Source organism: Lepidochelys olivacea (genome assembly GCF_965140295.1).
Source record: "Lepidochelys olivacea isolate rLepOli2 genome assembly, chromosome: 7".
Taxonomy (NCBI): domain Eukaryota; kingdom Metazoa; phylum Chordata; order Testudines; family Cheloniidae; genus Lepidochelys; species Lepidochelys olivacea.
In genome coordinates, this window is record NC_140417.1 from 109,645,508 (window position 1) to 109,669,554 (window position 24,047).

A 24,047-nucleotide genomic window follows, 5' to 3' on the forward strand; every position below is an offset into this window, starting at 1 on the left:
AGTGTTGGGTCTTTAGGGCACTACTGTAATGCAAATACTAAATAATCTTGATTATTAATAAGTTCTTGATTATACTATAAATTTTACATATACTATATCTGTTCTCTCCCCTGCTTTTTTATGACCATCAATTTGGCTATCACTGCTTCGGGCTTGTCTACACTACAACATGGGGTCGATCTAAGATACGCAACTTCAGCTATAGGAATAGCATAGCTGAAGTCAACATCCTTAGATCTACTTACCGCGGTGTCTTTACTGCGATTAGTCGACAGCTGATGCTCTCCTGTCTACTCCGCTTGCGCTTCTCTATCTGGTGGAGTACTGGAGTGGACAAGAGAGCGCTCAGCGGTCGATTTATCACATCCATACTATACTACCCGATCCGGTAGGTAGTGTAGACAAGCCCTTAGATTTTTTTTTCCAGAAATACTGTCTGCTGTAGGATAGTGGGCACTTGTTTCTAGTGGTCTTAAGAGCTCTTTGAACAGATACCATGACAGGAGTCGTAATTTTTTTTTTTTTGAGTTATAAACAAATGTCCCGCATGGAAGGGATTTTCTTTAAATTAGTCCATTATTCTCCCTGCCATGTTCTGCTGTCCCCCAAAATCAATTAATATTAGACCACCACATTAGTGAAGAAACTGAAAAGTAATTTCAGCAGTTCCTGGGCCAAGGTGGTGAACCTTTAATCCATAGCAGAAGCTAGAGGATTAAAATTGCTGGCATGAAGAGTGCTGGCAGCCCCTCACATAACAGGGAAGTTCACAGCACAAAAGGACCCTTATAATGTATTAATCTAAAATTTAAATCTTAACTCACTAGTTGAACTAAAAGGCAGGAGACATGAACAATGCAAATGAGTTCAGTATAAATAAAACCAAGCAGACTTGAATCTGGTGTTCTTGTTTTGCTGTAAGTTTTTCAACTTTGTCAATTTAAAAATAAACCCTGGAAGGTAGGATGTACAAATCATAAATAAGATATAGCCAACACTATGTTCCCTAATCAAGAATTGGGATACCCAGGGGTCAGTACAAGGGCCATTTCCTAAGCATTGGGGAGGGCAGTTGGTTATGGTTTGGGAGTGTTCTATTATTTTTGCCTCCTGTAAAAGGGGCAATGATTTTTTTCTTAAATAGTGCAAGAATCAGGGTTGGTTGGTTGGTTTTTTCCAAATGGGTGTAGGAGAATTAAGCACCCAAATTCCGTTGTAATTCAGAAGGGATGAGGTGCCCACCTCCCCCTGCTCCTTGAGAAAATCCCCCCCTGTCTGTGTAAATGGGGGGGGTGTAGCGGCACAGAGGAATTAAGCTAGGGGCTGGGCTTAGAGGAAGGGGCTGTCTCGGGCCGTGCAGCTACTAGCCGAGGCGGCTGTCCCCCGTTTCAGCTACGCTGGCCATTTCTGTCCAGGGGTCTAGGCGCATCCAGCTAGTGCGGGGAAAGGCAGCGCAGGAGCCCGAGCTCCTGCCAACGCCCCGCAGCAGGACCAGATCTAAGCGGCCTGCGCTCGCCAGCAACGGGGAAAGGAAAGCGGCTGCCGGGAGTGTGCAGCAGCCGGAGCCTCCCCGTGGCAGGACCTTTTCCGGCGCGGCACAGCGGCTGCTCAGCCTCATGGATGTGAACTTGCAATTCTGGAGCGCGGAGGGCAAAGTAGGGAGCGGGAGAGCCCTGCCCGGGCAGCGGGGGCTCAGGTCGCGGGGGCGGGGCGGGGGGAGAAGCAGGGGGGCAGCCCAGCGAAGAGGCATTTCTGGCAGGGCGGCCGGGAGCAGGAGATTGATCGCGTCGGGTCACGCCAGAGCCTGCCGCGGGGAGTGCGGGGTCGGCCATGCGCACTGTGGCCCTGCGGGAAGGAGACTTTCTTGCCCCTGCAATTACCCCGCTCGCCTCCCTCCACCGCGGAAGGTCCCAGGCATTCGCCCTAGGACCGGGGAAGAGGCCGCCCCGACACGCCGGGGAAGGCTGGGTGCGCATCCTGCCCGGATCTGCCAGTGCAACCAGCCAGTTTTACAGCTGTGTGCTTTAGGGTGACCAGCCCTCCCCATATGGGGGGCTTTGTCTTATGTATGTAACTCTGGTACCCCATTAAAAAGTGTCCCGGTTTTTCACACTTGCTGTCTGGTCACCCTGGCTTCATTTTATGAGGTGCCTTGGTGGCTTTTGTCTCCTTTTTTGGTTTAGACAGCGCCCCTAACCCGTGATGTCACTCCAAAGCACCCAGTTGAACTGCTAGAGATGCCAAACCTACTGCTCCCCAAATGAGGCGGGAAGGAAGGTAACCATTGCCACGTGCATTCCTCCCCAGGGTCTTAGCAAGCAGATTTGCTTTGTTGCAAGTGTTATGAGCTCAAAGGCAACCCTAGTTTTCTCGCAGATAAAAGTTTTTCTCACCATAGCGAAGACGAAAGGTGGCTCTTAGCTTGTGACTGTCATTCTGGCTACCAGATTATAACAAAAAATAGGGGGTTGCTATTGCTCGTGGAAATAAAAAGGAATTGAAAAAACAAAGAAGTAGAGATTCTTGGTTTCTTTCTGACAGCTACAAAAAAGAGTTAATTAAGCTGAACTGCAAAATATTTGTACAGTTTCCTTAATGTATATTTTTATTAGTCTTTTTCCCAAAGATTTCTTCACTGGGCAGATATTTTAGACCCTACAACCTTACTGAAATCTAATGTAAGTACTTTACCTCTTTTTACAAAATTACAGTTTAACAGTTGTACCTTTGCACATGACTTGAATGTGTGGGTGATGTGAAGTGAGACATGTAAGCACAGGCTGTTCTGCCCAAGACTCAAAGGATCCGCAGGAGCAAATCCCAACCGTGTGGACTCATCCCTTCCTTACATAGATAAAATGCATTTCATAAGGTTTACTGTGATAAGCCCTTACAGTTGGGGTGTCCACGTTAGATATTAAATATCCCATAACAGTTATTGTAGGAAACTAGGATTTTCCTTGCTGTCCAGCATACTTCCTCAGTGTTGCAGCTGCACTGACGTTCAGGGTCTTGCATGGCAGCCATATAACCTGAAAACATCCAATTAAAAATACATTGTGTTGTACCTTCCTACAAATTCTGCCTTTAGTATTATCTGTTAGAATCTGCTTAGACTTTGGCAGTATAATATGGCAGTTCACGTTTCAGTGAAATTTATGATTGAATTTAGGGGCCACAAAAGTGAAGGAATAATAGCCCTGCCCCATGCCAGGTACAGTACAAGACGGTGCAGTGTAAACTTCTGTGCATCTCTGCAGTTTGTTTCCACTACGGGCCTGTCTATATTAGGGCAATCTCCCCCAGCTGCCCTTTGAGCTGTTCCACTGCCTGGAATCTCTGAAGTGCTGCCTGCTGCAGCCCTGCCACAGACAGGCTTGTGAAGAGGTCCTCAGAGGACCCCCCTATGGCTGTCCTACACAATGTCTGCAATGGGAGAATTCTTACCCAGCTGGTTTTTAGGGCCCCTTTATGCCACATAAAAGGGCAGAGAGGTAGATCCACGCTGAGGGTAGATTCTCAGCTGGTGTAAATTGCCATACTTCCATTGAAGTTCATAGAATCATAGAATATCAGGGTTGGAAGGGACCTCAGGAGGTCATCTAGTCCAACCCCCTGCTCAAAGCAGGGACGATCCCCAACTAAATCATCCCAGCCAGGACTTTGTCAAGTCTGACCTTAAAAACTTCAAAGGAAGGAGATTCCGCCACCTCCCTAGGTAACGCATTCCAGTGTTTTACCACTCTCCTAGTGAAAAAGTTTTTCCTGATATCCAACCTAAACCTCCCTCATTGCAACTTGAGACCATTACTCCTTGTCCTGTCATCTTCTACCACTGAGAACAGTCTAGATCCATCCTCTTTGGAACCCCCTTTCAGGTAGTTAAAAGCAGCTATCAACCCCCCCTCGTTCTTCTCTTCTGCAGACTAAACAATCCCAGTTCCCTCAGCCTCTCCTCATAAGTCATGTGTGCAATCATTTTTGTTGCTCTCTGCTGGACGTTTTCCAATTTTTCCACATCTTTCTTGTAGTGTGGGGCCCAAAACTGGACACAGTGCTCCAGATGAGGCCTCACCAATGTCGAATAGAGGGAAACGATCACGTCCCTCCATCTGCTGGCAATGCCCCTACTTATACATCCCAAAATGCCATTGGCCTTCTTGGCAACAGGGGCACGCTGTTGACTCATGTCCAGCTTCTTGTCCACTGTCACCCCTAGGTCCTTTTTGGCAGAACTGCTGCCTAGCCATTCGGTCCCTAGTCTGTAGCAGTGCATGGGATTCTTCCGTCCTAAGTGCAGGACTCTGCACTTGTCCTTGTTGAACCTCATCAGATTTCTTTTGGCCCAATCCTCTAATTTGTCTAGGTCCCTCTGTATCCTATCCCTACCCTCCAGCGTATCTGCCACTCCTCCCAGTTTAGTGTCATCTGCAAACTTTCTGAGGGTGCAATCCACACCATCCTCCAGATCATTGATGAAGATATTGAACAAAACCGGCCCGAGGACCGACCCTTGGGGCACTCCGCTTGATACCGCTGTCAACTAGACATGGAGCCATTGATCACTACCTGTTGAGCCTGACGATCTAGCCAACTTTCTATCCACCTTATAGTCCATTCATCCAGCTCATACTTCTTTAACTTGCTGGCAAGAATACTGTGGGAGACCGTGTCAAAAGCTTTGCTAAAGTCAAGGAACAACATGTCCACTGGTTTCCCCTCATGGCATTTCACCACTGAAAACCAGGTTCGATAAGGATTATTCATGTATGTAAGTGTTTTATTAATGAGGTAAGCCCCAGTGAAATGAGTGTGGCTACTTATGGGGGTAAATATTCTGAAGGTGTGGCTGGTTGGAAATGTCTTTGCTCTAGAACTTCTTGTGATTTATACATAATATATTTCACCTTGGTAAATAAGATTATTTTTTGATGTTAGACTCGATTATCAGATTTTAAGGTGTAAATATTCAGGTATAAAGGTATTTCATTAATTATATAGAAACTGTCACAAACTTTTGTGGCAGAATTTTTCCCCCTCTGGTCTATTGATTCTGCTTCATTAGAAGCTTATCATGTATAGAGACAATACATACAGCTGGCATATCTGCTACTATCTAGTCATTTTTGTCCAAAGTGATGGAAAGAAAATATTGCAACCCTTTCTGTATATGACAGGTTTCAGAGTAGCAGCCGTGGTAGTCTGTATTCGCAAAAAGAAAAGGAGGACTTGTGGCACCTTAGAGACGAACCAATTTATTTGAGCATAAGCTTTCGTGAGCTACAGCTCACTTCATCGGATGCATTCAGTGGAAAATACAGTGGGGAGATTTATATACGTAGAGAACATGAAACAATGGGTGTTACTGTACACACTGTAACGAGAGTGATCAGGTAAGGTGAGCTATTACTAGCAGGAGGGTGGGGGTGGGGGGGAACCTTTTGTAGTGATAATCAAGGTGAGCCATTTCCAGCAGTTGACAAGAATGTCTGAGGAACGGTAGGGGTGGGGGATAAACATGGGGAAATAGTTTTACTTTGTGTAATGACCCATCCACTCCCAGTCTCTATTCAAGCCTAAGTTAATTGTATCCAGTTTGCAAATTAATTCCAATTCAGCAGTCTCTCGTTGGAGTCTGTTTTTGAAGTTTGTTTGTTGTTTCATGTTCTTTATGTATATAAATCTCCGCACTGTATTTTCCACTGAATGCATCGATGAAGTGAGCTGTAGCTCACGAAAGCTTATGCTCAAATAAATTTGTTAGTCTCTAAGGTGCCACAAGTACTCCTTTTCTTTCTGTATATGTTTTTGAAATCTTTAATTCATATTTTTAAGTGCAAACCAGATTAAAAAAAATCTGTGAATTATCTTGACTGTGACCAAAAATTGTTTATATATAAATTTTTCTCAAGACCTACAGGGTTACAGCTGAAGTATGAAGTAAGGCAGAGTGTTGCAAAGGGAGATGATATGTTCATGATGCAAAGGGAGATGTGTTCATGATGAAAAGTAAGGTCACCTAGTAGTTCCCTCCTAGAAGATCCTTGGAATGTCGAGCCTCCAAAATTAGAGTCCAATATGTATACAGTCCCTTTTCCTTGTAAGTATATGTGTATTTTTTATAAAGTGGTTAGAGGCAAAAAGGCATCCTTTCAAAATTCGAAGTTAAACCCTACTGAGGAAAATAGAAGGGAGCATAAACTCTGGCAAGTCAAGTGTAAAAGTATAATTAGAAAGTCCAAAAAATAATTTGAAGAGCAACTAGCCAAATACTCAAAAACTAACAGCAAAAAATTTTAGTACATCAGAAAGAGGAAGCCTGCTAAACAATCAGTGGGGCCAGCGGATGATCAAGGTGCTAAAAGAGCATTGGAGGAAGATAAGGCCAATGCAGAGAAACTAAGTTAATTCTTTGCATCAGTCTTCACTGCAGAGGGTGAAAGGAAAGTTCCCAAACCTGAGCCATTCTTTTTAGGTGACAAATCTGAGGAACTGTCCCAGATTCAGGTGTCCATTAGAGGAGGTTTTGGAACAAATGGATAAATTAAACAATAATAAGTCTGCAGAACCAAATGGTATTCACCCAAGAATTCTGAAAGAACTCCAAATATGAAATTGCAGAACTATTAACTGCGGTATATAACCTATCATTTAAATCAGCTTCTGTACCAGATGACTGGAGGATAGCTAATGTGACGCCAATTTTTAAAAAAGCCTCCAGAGGTGATCCTGGCAAACACAGGCCAATAAGCCTAACTTCAGGACCAGGCAAATTGCTTGAAACTATAGTAAAGAACAGAATTATCAGATACATAGATGAATACGATTTGTTGGGAAAGAGTCAACACGGCTTTTGTAAAGGGAAATCATGCCTCACCAATCTATTAGAATTCTTTGAGGAAATCAACAAACATGTGGACAAGGGTGATTCATTGGATAGTGTACTTAGACTTTCAGAAAGCCTTTGACAAGATCCCTCACTAAAGGCTCTTTAGCAAAGTAAGCAGTCATGGGGTAAGAAGTAAAGGTTCTCGCGTGGATCAGTAACTGGTTAAAAGATAGGAAACAAAGGGTAGCAAAAATGGTCAGTTTTCTGAATGGAGAGAGGTAAATAGTGGTGTCCCCCAGAGATCAGTACTGGGACCAGTGCTGTTCAACATATTCATAAATGATCTGGGAAAAGGGGTAAACAGTGAGGTGGCAAAATTTGCAGATGATACAAAACTACTCAAGATAGTTAAGTCCCAAGCAGACTGCAAAGAGCTACAAAGGGATCTCACAAAACTGAACGACTGGGCAACAAAATGGCAGATGAAATTAAATGTTGGTAAATGCAAAGTAATGCACGTTAGAAAACATAATCACAACTATACATACAAAACAATGGGATCTAAATTAGCTGTTACCACTCAAGAAATAGATCTTGGAGTCGTTGTGGATAGTTCTCTGAAAACATTGGCTCAATGTGCAGTGGCAGTCAAAAAAGCTAATAATGTTCGGAACCATTAGGAAAGGGATAGATAATAAGACAGAAAATATCATAACGCCTCTATATAAATCCATGGTACGCCCACATCTTGAATATTGCATGCAAATCTGGTCACCCCATCTCAAAAAAGATAGAATAGAATTGGAAAAGGTACAGTGAAGGACAACCAAATTGATTAGGGGAATGGAATAGCTTCCGTATGAGGACAGATTAAAAGGACTGAGACTTTTCAGCTTGGAAAAGAGATGATTAAGAGGGGATATGATAGAGGTCTATAAAATCTTGATTGGCATGGAGAAAGTGAATAAGCAATTGTTATTTACTCCTTCACATAACACAAGAACTAGGGGTCACCAAATGAAATTAATAGGCAGCAGGTTTAAAACAAACAAAAGGAAGTACTTCTTCACACAACGCACAGTCAACGTGTGGAATTCATTGCCAGGGGATGTTGTGAAGGCCAAAACTATAACAGGGTTCAAAAAAGAACTAAGTTCATGGAGAATAGGTCCATCAATGGTTATTAGCCAGGATGGTCAGGGATGCAACATTGTGCTCTGAGTGTCTTTAGCTTCTGAAGCTGGGAGTGGACGACAGGATGGATCGTGCGATGATTGTCCTGTTCTGTTCATTCCCTCTGAAGCACTTGACATTGGCCGCTGTTGGAAGACAGGGTACTGGGCTAGTTGGACCATTGGTCTGACCTAGTAAGGTCGTTCTTATGTTGCTCTTACGTTAAAAGTTCAGTTGTAATGGAAAGCTGTAAGGTCCAAAACTTAATTTTAAACTTATTAAAGTTAAGATGCTGGAGGATCTGATGATTTAGTGACTCGTATTTACTTGGCTGGCTGACCTATGTTGTGTTTTCATTTAAAATTAGACATTCAGCTGCTTGTGAGGAAAACAAAACAATATCTCTGGTGTGCAAGTTACTCAAGCCAGCAAACATGCACGTGCATAATTTTAACCAAGTAGTTCCATTGATTTCAGTGGGACTGTTCACATGCTTAAAGTTCGGCACACGCACAAGCGTTTGCAGGTTTGCCACCTAAAATAACGCACTGGACCTGATAATGCTATAGACAGAGGGGTTGACATAAATAATGTGTGTGCGCATAATCTTGAGGCCACTGAACTGGTGTAGTTCAGATCAGCATGTATGTGTAAAAGCATATGAGCATGATGGTCTAATTTTGTATTTACAAGCACCAGGCCAGCACAGAAGGGCTGTTACAACAGAAGTTTTGGATGGAGGAGTGGGGATGGGAGGAAGGTATTGGAAAAGAATGACTGATCTTTATTTCTGGTTTTGTTTTTTTAGGAAGAAATAGAAAAATCCAGATTACTTTTACAAACCGGTGCTCAGACTCTTCAAGAGCCTTTACGGGACAAAAAGGTATCTAACACATATCCTCTAATAAACTGTATATGTTTGTATATATCCCATTTGAAGTATTTGACTTTTCTTTTAGCAGCCTTATTTAGCTCTTGGAGCTTGGGGGTTTTGTCTGAGTGATGAACGAGGGTCCTTCTTGCTGGACTTCTAAAATGACTTCTTAGGAGCAGTTTATATATAATAAGATTTTAGGAATGTCACTTTGTGTGTCACTCTGAAGCCTAAAATGCCGGAGTTGGTGTGAAGCGATGGAAACAGCTACAAGCATGGCTGAGAGTTCTTTTTGTTCAGAACATCACCAGGTTCAATCATCACCAGGAATTGCAATCTGTTGCACCCAGTTTTTAAGTTCTCAGCATCTGTTGGCATTTTTACACGCATGACTGTATGACCTATACCCAACCACACAGATCTCAGCAACTAGTTGCTCTTACAGTAGAATCTTAGAGTTACGAACTGACTGGGCAACCACACACCTCATCTGGAACCAGAAGTACACAATCAGGCAGCCGCAGAGACACCGCCCTTCCCCCCCCACTACCCCACGCCAAAAAAAAAAGCAGCAAATACAGTACAGTACAGTGTTAAATGTAAACTACTAAAAAAAATGAGTTAAAAAAAAAAGATTTGACAACGTAAAGAAACTGTTTCTGTGCTTTTTTCATTTAAATTAAGATAGTTAAATGCACCATTTTCCTTCTGCATAGTAAAGTTTCAAAGCTGTATTAAGTCAAGGTTCAGTTGTAAACTTTTGAAAGAACAACCATAACGTTTTGTTCACAGTCACAAACGCTTCAGAGTTATGAACAATCTCCGTTCCCAAGGTGTTCATAACTCTGAGGTTCTACTGTAATTAATTTGGACAGACTATTTGCTGGACCCAAATGATATATTTAAGAGTTATACCTGAGTGTGTGTCTATTTGAGTACTTTATAATATTGCTTATGGAAAATAGAGGCTACATACTTCATGAATGAAACAGCTGTCATGACTGTATTAGAAAAGGCAGGTACTGAGAGAGCCTGAGATACATACGGGGCCCAAAAAAAATTAAAAAAAGCTTCAACAAGTCTGCGTTACCACCCAGATTTTCTGTCTCTTATAAGCTGGTAGAAGAATTCCTAGGGTAGCTGCTGACCTTAATTTTGGACTCTAGTTCCATCATCCAAGAAAGTATCATACATTTGTGCATAATATTGTTCTCTTAAAAAGTGCCAGAGAATCATAGGAATTAATCCTCTTGATAACCTAATACTTCTGCTTTCTCCCACAGCTCAGCCGTAGAGTCTGTACATTCTTGTCTGATGTGTACTATGCAAAATCTTTATTACACTTATTTTAAATCATCGATGCTTCATTGTCACATGGGCTGCAGATGAACTGTAACTATTCCAGCTTGGTCTGTCCATCAGTTCTCATAAACGAAGCAGTGGCAGGCTTGGTCAATACTTGGATGGAAAACCTCTGCAGAGAATCTTTCTGCAGGAAGTAGTACTGAACTGGGGATTCATCAGGTGGAATTCTTTGGTTCATCACTGAATCACATGTCCCAGCCTGGTGTTAGATAGCGCTGTGTCACTAGAGGTGCTGCCTTTGGGATGAGATGTAAAATTAAGGCATGACCCCTTGTCATTATTAAGATTTTCCTGGCCCTTTTTTGGAAGGGCTGGTGTGTTTAGACTTTAAGCCAAATTAAGAGCTGGTGGTATTCTATCCTGAAATTCCATTGCTATTTCGGCTGTATTTTTACTCACTTTCCAACCTGATGGTTTTGTATGTTCTAATACTGCTAGACAACAATACACAACATGTCAGGACAGAAAAAAAATAAAATATTGTATTCAGTAGAATCCCTGGGGGAATTTTAGGGAGAATATAATCAAACGGGTGTGTGTATGACATGCTATGTATAAATGTCAGTTATCGTTACAGAAAGATTATATAGAATAAACAAAGTTAGAAATAAGATTTTAGCCATTAAACCTCTTATGAAGTGCCATTGCTAATCTTATTTTCAAATCATGCTAGGTAAAACAAGCCTGGAAGCTGAGTCTGGTGAGTTTATAAAAGATGTTGGAATTTACTTCTCATATTTTTCATTTAGGCTGACAGAGATGTCCTAACTTTCTTTTCTTTTTCTTTAAGTCCTCTGTGCACCCTGGTACTGGCGAGATAATTCCCCTTGTGTTTAGACCACCAGGTCAGTTGCTGTAATAGAAGCTTACTGCACATTTTTGACAGGTTTCCAATGACAAATGCTTGGGGGCCCTTCTAGTTACAGAAAAATGAGGCCACTGTTATTCATGTTGGTTATATTTATCTCAGTTGAAGACTATTCCTGTAGTCCTTTAAAGAAAATTGATTTGTATACACCTTTCACATAGTTCATCTGCTCTGAGCAGTGGACAGTGGGGTGGGAGGAGGTATTGTTTCATATTCTCTGTGCGTATATAAAGTCTGCTGCAGTTTCCACGGTATGCATCCGATGAAGTGAGCTGTAGCTCACGAAAGCTTATGCTCAAATAAATTGGTTAGTCTCTAAGGTGCCACAAGTACTCCTTTTCTGTCTGCACACTGACTCCCTAGGGGGAAATATACTGACCAGTCACTAGTTTTTGGCACCATATGAACAGTACCCAAATCTCTTAATGTATATTGTGGTGCACTGTGTTTTCCCTTAATCCACACAACTATGGTCTGACACAACCAGTTTTGCTCCAGGCTGGCTGGAGTCCGTCCTGTGGGTAGAATCTGGTTGGGGTCATGAAATATTAAGCCAGGATTGCACGGAGTTTGGATGAGACACAGATATACTTCCACGAAGGCTATTTATTCATTACCTAATGTAACCTCTCACTTTTCTTATGCAAATCTTGTACCACAGTTGTCTTTTGGGAGGGGTGAAATGAATTCCCTATAGAGTTATCAGAGTAGCAGCCGTGTTAGTCTGTATCCGCAAAAAGAAAAGGAGGACTTGAGGCACCTTAGAGACTAACAAATTTATTTGAGCATAAGCTTTCGTGAGCTACAGCTCACTTCATCGGATGCATTCAGTGGAAAATACAGTGGGGAGATTTATATACACAGAGAACATAAAACAATGGGTGTTACCATACACACTGTAACGAGAGTGATCAGGGAAGGTGAGCTATTACCATCAGGAGTGCGGGGGCAGGGGGGGGGGGAACTTAAGAGACTGCTGAATTGGAATTAATTTGCAAACTGGATACAATTAATTTAGGCTTGAATAGAGACTGGGAGTGGATGGGTCATTACACAAAGTAAAACTATTTCCCCATGTTTCCCCCCCCCCCCTCCGCCCCTCAGACTTTCTTGTCAACTGCTGGAAATGGCCCACCTTGATTATCACTACAAAAGGTTTTTCCCCCCAGCTCTCCTGCTGGTAATAGCTCACCTTACCTGATCACTCTTGTTACAGTGTGTATGGTAACACCCATTGTTTCATGTTCGCTGTGTATGTAAATCTCCCCACTGTATTTTCCACTGAATGCATCCGATGAAGTGAGCTGTAGCTCACAAAAGCTTACACTCAAATACATTTGTTAGTCTCTAAGGTGCCACAAGTACTCCTTTTATTTCTGTAGAGTTATGTAGCTTCCCATTAGCACTGTTGCTATGGGCTGTTGCATTTTGTGAGAGCAGTATCTTGGAGATGCTTCTACCTTCTGGTTAGAGAATGAGAGACAAAGGTCAAACCCCAGTGTTTTCTTTTGGACTAGTCATATTTGTTTCCTCTCCCCTCATCCCCAAGCCAACTACCCAGCCCCACAAGTTGATTTACTAAAACATTTTGTTTCTTCTTTTAGCTTTCCTGCCCTTAGTCACCCCATTGGTGAGTAATAATGGAAGATTGCAGTGGATCTATGTGTGTATTTATAATTATCTAAATTTTCAGAAGTGATGAGTCATTTTAGGCGTCTCAATTTCTGGGTGCGAGATGTCGAGTTGGATACCCAAAAATCAAGACACCCCAAACCACTGGTCACTTTGCTTTCCAAACATTCAAGAACATTGTTCACACATGAAAGTCAATCATTCACATGTCTTCTGTCGAAATTCATGAGCCAGTTAGAACAAGGCCTGACTTTCCTATGTTTACCCAGAATTGAATTTAGAGAGAGACACAGAAAAGCCTCACACTCTGCTGTTTGGAACCAGAATATTATCTACTTGCAAATAAATTGCAGGGTGCCAGTGAAAATACACATGGGCGGAAAATAATTCTTCTAATAATGCCCCCAAAGTTTATGTACTTGGTATATATATGTCACAATTTGGGGAGCTTTAATAGATAGGGCTAGATTAAACCTTGGCATAAACTAGTACCACTCCTCATTGACAAGAGTTGTGTATTAAATGAAGTGTGTGTTGCACATCCCTCTCCGTGGATTTGAACTCCACTCATTTGATAACTGCTACATCTTGGTCAACATCATGGATTGAACTAGGGATCTCCAGAACTAAAAGCATGACTCCTGAGAGCTTGAGTCAAAGAGTCAAGCTCTAGCTGAGAGCTGTGACAGACCCGTAGCCTGTGGATCAGGGACAAGTAATGCACATTGACCCCTGTGGGTTACAGTTGCACAACTTATGCCATAACTGAATTTGGTCCATAAATCTCAAAATGTAGCAGCTGGAAAATAAATCCTTAAGGATCAGGCCTGGGATCAAATTAGGCTTAGCATCTGTACCCTCCAACGAAGACTGAGTATCTGACTCTTGTTCTTCCTTGTATCTAATATTTTATGATCTGACTTCATTTGTTTCTCTTTGTATCCCACAGCTGTGAAGGTGTCTGTTATTCCTGGTGTGAGAATGTGTCACCTAGCTAGTCTCGTACTCACTGTTTGAATGACTATTTTACTTTTCTATTAAATGAGAAAGTAAATATGCTTGGATATATGGAAGGGATATATGGCTTGTTGGGCCACTAAGGGCGAATGAGGTGTCCACAGCAAGAAACTACTGGTGTCTTTGCACAACAGCTCCCCTAATAAGCCCCTGTCTTGCCTGAGGCCTTTGGTGCTATTGTAAATAATAATAAATAATAGATTAGTCTCCTTCATACTTAAATCAGCCACTTCTGTCCATAGGGCCCTGGATTCATTGAGACTAACTTTCCCTTGGTGCTTTTCTCTTAGGTTTTTGCTAGTTTACTACCACAAAGAGGAGCAAAGCAAGCATTTATTTGGCAGGTAACCATTTTCATTCTACAGTTATAAGTCTGTTACCCAAGATCCAAAAATATACTGTTGTTTACATTCTCCTTTTCTGCAGTTCCTGTTTCATGCATATGCTGCTGGATTCACCATAGCAAATGGAAATGCTACAGCTAAAACTGAAGTATGTGGGTTTTTTTAGATTATTATTATTTTTTAGTTGCATGATACCACTTTGAACATGAGCTGATGAAATTGAATTTACATAGTGTGTGTGTTCTGACTTTTAGGAAACAGCATTGCCACAAAAGCTGCCAGAAAAGCAACTCCTTCTGAGCACAGGTGCCATCTCTTATGCAGCATGTATAGGAGTACGTATTTGCATGATCTCAGTAATTACTTTCTGATACTCTGGCGTGGGGGACTGATAATGGGATTGTCACAAGGCCTAGTACCCTCCAAGTCAGTTCTTCCAGAGCCCAAAGTCACGCTAGCTAATTTCCTCCCAGTCCTGTTGGGTATAGAAGATTGCAACCTCTGTTGCTCTTGATCAGGAATGCAAGCCTTTACCTTTGCTATTTACTCATCTTCCTCTGAGGTTAGAATTTAGTAGCTTTTTTCCTGCCAGTATTAAATTTTGTTTTTATCATTCTCTATCTCTGTTAGTCTAGAAAAATAGAGAAGAAACCACAGAATGAACACTGGTTCTACAAAACATAAACTAATTTAGCAGGTCATCATGAAATATTATTAGTTAGGTTCTAGATCCAAGTTTTTAGCTTATACCTACCTTTATAACTGACTGAATTGAAATGCCCGAAGCCATGGTAAAGTTTTGGATTTGACGCTATGAACTTTGGGAATATTCAGTTTGGGAGTTTTGGCCTCAGTCTGTTATCAGATTCAGGGGTTTTGATTTATGAGGATTTCAGACTCCTGAGCTGTTCAATCACCACTAAATTCAAGCACACAATAAGTATATCTAAGATTTATTGAATTACACTATAATTGGCAAAACTTCGTGAGTGTGGTGATATGTATTGCTAAGAAAACTTAAATGGTTTTTAGTTCATTTTCCACACCTAGATAACATGGTGTCTGGGTGCTTCATAAATATCTAGACAGATTGTTCATATATTTTTATTCCCATTCATAAGCTCTTTTTCGTATCTGTTAATTTCACAGTTGACATTTTTATAGCCCATGTGCTGATACTGAGTAGTAGAGACTACTGTCCAGAATATAATTATTAATTACCATTTTTCTTTGATAAAGGTTTCATTTCCCCTTTTTTCTGTAAAACGTGTAATCACAAAAGAACCCAGTTATTAGAGAAAATTTGTTCTCCCTCAAATTGGTAAACCAGATTCTTTTTTTAAAAGCCTAGTTTTATCAAAAGCATTTAAAATACAAAGCCACAGGTTGTTTTCTTTTTCCAATCTGTGGCCCAAATTTCATTATTGGTTTAATTATTAACAGAATATGTGTTTCTTCCAAATTTCTTAGGCATTTCCTCACTTTGTCATGACACAAAATAGAGTGAATAATCCTTCTATGCAAACGTTCTTCAGAAAAATTTTACCCATTCCACTTCTTGGTGAGTAAAAGTAAATTGAAAACAAATAGCTGTGGATTTGTTCTTGTATCTGTTACAGCCCATGTGCTGCCGTCAATCTACCTTTAGAACTTCTATATCTTTATATAGAACCAAACCAGGATATAGCCCTTAGTCTTCACCTGCTGCCTTCACTGGGTACTTTATTTTCTGCATGAAAGTTAATGAAAGTTTATATCTAGCTATTTTGCATTCTCTGTTTAAAGGTCAGTGCTATGAACTGTCATAAAATCCTAGGGCATTCTCCTTACTTCCATATACAGGACATGCAACCATTTCTCTTGAGGAAATAAATTTCTGTGCATGTTATGTGCCACAGTTTTTCTCCGGTGTGCGACCTCTTTGTCAGTGAAGACATTATCTCTGCAGCCACTGTTGTGGAAAGAGTGAGACTCATTACAGCAGGTTCTTGTCAACTTTGTAAGGCTGTCAGGCTAAATTTGTCACTGGCGTAACTCCATTGAGGTCAGTGAAGTTTCACCCGGGATGAACCTGGCCTGTAATTTAATGGCTGAAAGTTGCGTTCATTACTGGCATATTATTTCCCACCGCCATTAAAAGGAAGTGGCAACCTTTTTTAACTGAAATTTATAAGGTACAATAAATGCATTCCATATAACAGACAGGATGACAACAGGGCCTGTGGCTTCCCGACATGTTCTTTGGATCTGCTTAGAAGCCCACTTTTGATGGAACAGAAATGAAAATACTGAGAGTCCAGATCTCCCGAGTTCTGTTTCAAGTTCTGACACTGACTCTCCTCCCCTTGGACTGGTCACTTAGACCTGTGTCTCCTCATCTGAAAACGTACTTAATGATAGGAATGTTGAAGGCAATTGGTGACTATTGGTCTTAGTGTTTGAAACAAATTGTGCTGACAACTTTATGGAACAGCTCTTCAAAAAGTTAATGAAAAGATAAACCTAACATTTCAAAAAGGGCTAGCTCCCCAGCACTCCCTTGGTATGTTTGGCCCATGCTGCTCTTCACAGTTCTTCAGTCACCTTCAGAGTTGAGAGCTTATTTTTGGTAAGAGTTTTATTATGACAGCTGAGGCAGGAAACCCATTGGACTCTCAACTCCTCATATTCTGTATCCCCTTGTGTCATTAGCCTAGGATCACAAAACTTTTTTCAGTGGCTGACACTACACTGGATATTTTAAGACAATGGACTGCTAAGTCCAGAAGGGAAATGAAATATTCTTGTTGTGTACCAGGTGAATGGGATTGCTCTGAATTAAAGCACTGAGGCACATTATTTGAGGTGTGCGGCTGGGGAGCAAAGTACATGTTCTGTTGATCATATCACTGAGCAGTGTGCAGCTTAGTGCAGAGGGCAGTGGACTGAGACTTGGGATACCTCAGCTCAATTCCTATCAAGTACGACTTGCGGAGTTCATCCCAGAATATCACTGGAATTTTAAAATGTGCATTAATTATAAATGTCCTAATATTGAATTGGTAAAATCCAATTGGGGCAAAACAACTTTAAAAAACAAACAAACACACACAAAACCTTTTTACTTTTACAGCCTGCCTGAGTGCATTTAATGTGATGATTGTCCGAGGAACTGAGTGTGAGAATGGAATCGAAGTTATGGACAAGAATGGCAAGGTCGTTGGAGTGTCACAAAAAGCTGGGTTGAAGGTAGGCAACCCAAGATAGGTTCATGCTGGCTTGTTTTCACTCCCAACAAAAAGCTGGCCTTAGTATTGAGAATAGAGCGAATTAAGTATATTGGAGCCAGGAACTTCTGTGTTTTATTCCAAGCTTATCCACCGATTTGCTCTGTGGACTTGGACAAATGCCTTTAAGCCAGGCTGGCTTTGTGCAGGTTGACAGGGGATAGACACCCCTTTGATCCCAAGGAATCCAGTGCAATGGACAGCCTCAGTGGCACAAGACCAGGCACTTTTCCCTTCCTTCTAACCCTCGTGGTGCAGACCACTATGACAGAAGAGAGAAGGCTGCATGTGGGTTGGGGATGCCGGGGGAGATGGGTCACTTTGAATCTATGAGAGCAGGTGCAGTTCAGTACCTTTAAAAGGCTACTTTTGCAAGGCTGAACTAGTTTAAAATAACTTCCATGTCAGACAATGCATCAGTGGGAACCTTCCCTTTTTGAGATAACACAGAATCCACAACTGGTATAGTCGCCACTTGAAAGAGTTTAGTTTCCCTTTTAGAGAGAAACCCTACCAAAAATGTCGACCCTTCACTTAACTGCATGAAATCCTAGCGTGGTATAGCACCTAAGGAAACGGGGTCCTGGTCCATGACTAGGTATGGTAATACAAATAATAAGTTACCAAGACTAAAAGCAAAGCTGCATGAGTGCAGCGTGGGAGCGTCAGGTAGCTCTAACTTGAATCACATTTTTCTTAGGCAGTACAAGAAACAGCTTTATCAAGAGCAGCCTTTTTTGGGACAGCAGTAATTATTCCAGAGTCTCTTCTATACTTCTTGCAACGGTAAGAGGTTCTACTACTGGGGTGTGTGGCTGTCAAGTTCTGGGGTGCAGTCCAGACCACTGAGGGGCTGTGTCACCACCTGCCCTGCAACCTTGGGCGCCTCACAATGCTTTGCTGCTGCAGCTCCCAACCTGGGACGCTCAAAACCAGGCTATAGGTCACACCCTGAGTCTGTGTACAGCTGTAGCGCTGGTCTAACAGTTCTGACCCCAGAAGCCTGTCAGCAACACACCACTCACAGTCTGGCTTCCACCAGCCTTGGTTACTATTTGCTGCGTGACCCCAACAAACTCCCAGTTCCCGATTTCCCCCAAAACATGTGTTCTGCACTGTCCAGCCCTCTCCTGTACAGTTCAGATATTAAAGGTCCATTGCCTCTGTAAAGGGCCAATATTCAACAGTTTGCTGCTTTAACTGGAGTCACCAAACAGTTCAGTTTAAATACAACACTAGATTGGTTTAGATTATCACATGTTCCCAGCAATATGGCCAACCAAATTATCAGGTCAGGATCTCTTTTCTTCTCCCCGCCGCAAAAAAAAAATAAAAGAAAGTCCAAGGAATGGTTCCTTTGTCTTCTTAGGTGAAGAGGAGAGATCCCTTGGGGATTTCTGCCTCTTTCTTTTATAGTCCAGTTAACCTTTGAAGTGGATTCTTCTGAGGGTTGCCCCTCAAAGCAAAATTTTTTCAAAAAGTAAAGACGGCAACATGGAGTCTGGTGGTGAAGGAGGCTCCATGCTCTTTCTTCTCACCTGTGTTTGCCGAAATGCAAATTTGGTTTGTCTGCTACCATCTCCTCTCTCTGCTGTCTCAAGGACCCTGTTTACTACTTATATGTAAATTGAGGTAAACACACATTTCTTTGTCCAAAATACTTTTGCCTGGGCAGAGCTGTGTGGTTTTGACCATGTTCTAAAAACATTATACAGGGGGATTTCATAACTTTACATATAATGTTGCTGTTTATGTTTCACCATGATATTAATGACCAGTAACTTGTTAGTTTTCAAATGATACAAGAAACATTTTGTACAAAGATTATTACAATAGGGTGTGAATACCGAGGCGCTTTCAGTCACAGCGGAGAGGGCATTAGAATCCTTATTGACTATTCTGACTTCATTGCTTGCTTCTATTTTTCTGCTTCAGTTTTACTTGTATTGCTACCATGTAGGCTTGCAGTATAGACCATGCGAGGAAGGAATTTAAGTGAACTGAGAAGTTATACCAGAAGAATCCTTGGGTGGGGTTCCTAGGCGTTATTGTAACATAATTAATAAAAACATCCTGCTGTTTAATAACTGTGTACAATGTGAAAGTATCATGCTTCCAAGAACTGGCTAAATAGAACAGCAACAGACAAAATGATCCAAGAAAAAAAATCTGAATTAAAGGACTGAGGCATTTCAAACGCATATTGGTACCTTCTGTTTTCCGTTTACGTGTTGTTGCTTATGTCCCAATCCTGTATTGTCATCCATATGTGGACAATAATGTAGGGATCTGGGCCCAAAATAAGAGTAAAGAAGACCACGCACATGGTAGGGAGCAAGGGAATAGCAAGAACCTAAGTTATATAATAAAGAAAACACCAGCACGGAATGTAAAATTATTTCACCTACTACAGCACGATAGCTTTCATTTTCTCCTGTAAAATAGTATTTAACGTCCTTTGTTTCACTAGCGATTCTGGTTTGACAGTTAAGCATGTCTGCCTTGAACAATAATTTATCTTCCCAACTCTTTTGACAGCACAAACTTTTTACTCAGCAATCCACACGTTTTGACTCCACTGAGACTGCTTATGACTGTTTCAGCATTGGGTGCGTTATTGCCAGTTTCATTCAGTGTATTCCCGCAGTTGGGAGAGGTATGTCAATTTATCCAAACCGTGTTCTTCCTGTTCTCTAGATAACTTTTTAGGACTGATTGCTATGTGGAACATCTGCCATGTGTCTACTGCCAACATTTTAAGATGAGAGCAATAATCAGCAGGATTAAAATTACTACAGTACTAAAAGTGATCAGTGGTTTTAAATTGTGATGCTGCTTGTCAGATTCCATGGGGCCCAGACTCAGTGTACAATGAATTTGTGTTGAGAGTAGTTACCATATGTACCTCATTCAAATTAGTCTTCTCAACGCACCATGATAAGCTGAAGCAAACAATGAAGCTGCACTCCTGGAGTTCTCTGTGATGAAAAAAAACCCTAGCAGGGGAGTTTTGGTTTTTCCAGTCCTGGAGTTGGCAAGGGTCCTCTTCAGAGGCTTTACTTATCATGACAGTCCTTTTTTCCTCAAACTGAAAGCCAGTATATCAAACAAGCAAACCAGAGGGTAGTTTCAATTCTCTTCCTTATAACTCCCTGAGTTTCATAGAATATCAGGGTTGGAAGGGACCTCAGGAGGTCATCTAGTCCAACCCCCTGCTCAAAGCAGGACCTAATCCCCAACTAAATCATCCCAGCCAGGGCTTTGTCAAGCCTGACCTTCAAAATCTCGAAGGAAGGAGATTCCACCACCTCCCTACGTAACCCATTCCAGTGCTTCACCACCCTCCTAGTAAAAAAGGTTTTCCTAATATCCAACCTAAACCTCCCCCACTGCAACTTGAGACCATTACTCCTCCTATCATCTGTACCACTGAGAACAGTCTAGATCCATCCTCTTTGAAACCCCCTTTCAGGTAGTTGAAAGCAGCTATCAAATCCCACTTCATTCTTCTTTTCTGAAGACTAAATAATCCCAGTTCCCTCAGCCTCTCCTCATAAGTCATGTGTTCCAGCCCCCTAATCATTTTTGTTGCCCTCCACAGGACTCTTTCCAATTTTTCCACATCCTTCTTGTAGTGTGGGGCCCAAAACTGGACACAGTGCTCCAGATGGGGCCTCCCCAGTGCCGAATAGAGGGGAATAATCACGTCCCTCGATCTGCTGGCAATGCTCCTACTTATACAGCCCAAAATGCCATTAGCCTTCTTAGCAACAAGGGCACACTGTTGACTCGTATCCAGCTTCTCTTCCACTGTAACCCCTAGGTCCTTTACGGCAGAACTGCTGCCTAGCCACTCAGTCTCTAGTCTGTAGCAGTGCATGGGATTCTTCCTTCCTAAGTGCAGGACACTGCACTTGTCCTTGCTGAACCTCATCAGATTTCTTTTGGCCCAATCCTCTAATTTGTCTAGGTCCCTCTGTATCCTATCCCTACTCTCCAGCGTATCTACCACTCCTCCCAGTTTAGTGTCATCTGCAAACTTGCTAAGAGTGCAATCCACACCATCCTCCAGATCATTAATGAAGATATTGAACAAAACCGGCCCCAGGACCGACCCTTGGGGCACTCCGCTTGATACCAGCTGCCAACTAGATATGGAGCCATTGATCACTACCCACTGAGCCCGATCTAGCCAGCTTTCTATCCGCCTTATAGTCCATTCATCCAGCCCATACTTCTTTACCTTGCTGGCAAGAATACTGTGGGAGACCGTGTCAAAAGCTTTGCTAAAGTCAAGGAATAACACGTCCACTGCTTTCCCCTCATCCACAGAGCCAGTTATCTCGTCATAGAAGGCAATTAGATTAGTCAGGCATGACTTGCCCTTGGTGAATCCATGCTGACTGTTCCTGATCACTTTCCTCTCCTCTAAGTGCTTCAAGATTGATTCCTTGAGGACCTGCTCCATGATTTTTCCAGGGACTGAGGTGAGGCTGACTGGCCTGTAGTTCCCAGGATCCTCCTCCTTCCCTTTTTTAAAGATGGGCACTACATTAGCCTTTTTCCAGTCATCGGGGACCTCGCCTGATCTCCAGGAGTTTTCAAAGATAACGGCCAATGGCTTTGCAATTACATCCGCCAACTCCTTTAGCACCCTTGGATGCAGTGCATCTGGCCCCAAGGACTTGTGCTCGTCAAGTTTTTCTAAATAGTCCTGAACCACTTCTTTCTCCACAGAGGGCTGGTCACCTCCTCCCCATACTGTGCTGCCCAGTGCAGTAGTCTGGGAGCTGAACTTGTTTGTGAACACAGAGCTGAAAAAAACATTGAGTAGATTAGCTTTTTCCGTATCCTCTATCACTAGGTTGCCTCCCCCATTCAGTAAGGGACCCACTCTTTCCCTGACCACCTTCTTGTTGCTAACATACCTATAGAAACCCTTCTTGTTTCCCCTATTGCAAACAAAGGGAGATGTTTAAATCAATACCTCACTCTCCTCCCAGCAACCTTGGAAACTAGATGCCCAGCAGTCCCTGAGAGGGAGTGCCAATCGAGTACCATGGAACTCCAGTCTTACACCCTGAACAAAACGAGGAGCCTGGGATTTCTTCCACAATCATTTTCTCTCCCTCAGCAACTCTGTTTGAGGAACTCTTCCAGAAAACTCTAACATGGGATGATATAGATCCAGGAGGAGTCCTTTACTAACGTTAAAGGTCTAGTGTACCTTGTTTCATCTTTTACAGTGACAAAGGTAGACTAGAGTTGATAGAATTTCTGAAGTCATGTGATGAAAGTACAAGTGGCTTGTTCCTTTTTCCTCTTTATGATTTGCTCACCACATACGGGAAGTTACCAGTTATAGTATAAGAGCCACCCAAAGTATATCAAATGGCAACTGCCTGATACTCAAAGTTGGAGACTATACTGTGGTCTAGATAATGCATTTCTTTAAATGTGGGGAAGATAACTAAACAAAATAGCAGCCAAAAACCACACCTCATTCAGTCTTGTTTTTAGTTACACTTTATTACATGTTTTAAGTTATGTAAAGTTTGGTGTAGATAGAGCTTTGACTTGTATGTGTTAGGACCCAAAGTAACACTAATGACATAAGTTTAATCCTCTTGTTTATATTTCAGATAAAACGAGATGACCTTGAAAAAGAGATTTTGACATCCACAGAAGAAACTGTGCTTTTTTACAACAGGGGAGTTTAGAAAATGGCTTTAACTTATAAGTGTGCTTTTGATCAAACTGAATTTGTACGTCCATACAAGGCTTCAAACTTAAATCAATCTGTCTAGTGTATTTTTGAATAATGAAGTCATGGGAAAGGCCGTCAGACTGGGCTTAGAACAGTACATTTTTAAACGGACAGACTAATCTAAACCATCTGCAAGATCCCCCATAGAATCCTGTGTGTGAAAATAGCTTAATAATGCCTCTACTTTATATGTGATTAACTCCAGAAAGAGAAAAATATTGTATAACTGTACCCATCAGAAACATCCAGCATTCTGTACTTTCTCCTACAGCAATGTGGTTGATTCCCTACTTATTAAAATCTATAACTGCATATTACTTAAAAGGCTTTATTTTTCCATTGTTCCCTTTTTGAAATACAACACAGGGAAGATGACTGGTAAAAGGATAAACTTCAGTTGGGGAAGGGAGGCGTTTTCCCTTCTTACAAAGCTTTTAATGCTGCTTCACACTTAGTGACTGAGGTAGCAATGTAGTATTAATATTTTCATCTGGGGAGGTGACTTTGAGCCCATAATGTAGGGTAAGAACAAGATTCCCCACTGCACCCCAAAAGTAGAAGTCAATAGATTTGATCAAGGGATAAAAAATAAGTGACATATGGAAGTCAAGTTGGGTTTACTGGGTAATAAAATTATTTTAAAACAGTACAACCCTGACACAACTTTGCTTAAACTTAATTGGGAAGATGTTCAGGGAGAAGGTGTCCAGAAACAAACTACAGAACCAACCTCATGGACTTCCCCTGAAATTCACTCTTCAGATGAAAGTTTTGAGGCCTGATTCAAAGGCCACTGAAATCAAAGGGAGTCTTTTCCCTTGACTTCAGTGGGCTTTGGGTTAGACCCGAAGAAGACAGCAGCTGTGGTTTTCTGATCCTATAGTGAGAGGGGTTAGAAATAAATCCTTATTT

At 41.8% G+C, this 24,047-nt stretch overlaps 1 protein-coding gene across 1 annotated transcript; it reads left to right on the plus strand.

The window, feature by feature from the left end:
* Window positions 1-1,347: 1,347 nt before the first annotated feature.
* SFXN4 (sideroflexin 4) lies at window positions 1,348-23,459 on the plus strand. Its single transcript, XM_084634536.1, has 14 exons — window positions 1,348-1,655; window positions 2,613-2,678; window positions 8,811-8,885; window positions 10,915-10,941; window positions 11,032-11,086; window positions 12,714-12,739; window positions 14,049-14,102; window positions 14,185-14,250; window positions 14,357-14,437; window positions 15,573-15,663; window positions 17,215-17,330; window positions 18,069-18,154; window positions 19,907-20,024; window positions 23,011-23,459. The coding sequence occupies exons 1-14, from the start codon at window positions 1,617-1,619 to the stop codon at window positions 23,086-23,088; spliced, it is 978 nt and encodes a 325-aa protein (XP_084490662.1). The 5' UTR covers window positions 1,348-1,616; the 3' UTR covers window positions 23,089-23,459.
* The last annotated feature ends 588 nt before the right edge of the window (window positions 23,460-24,047 follow it).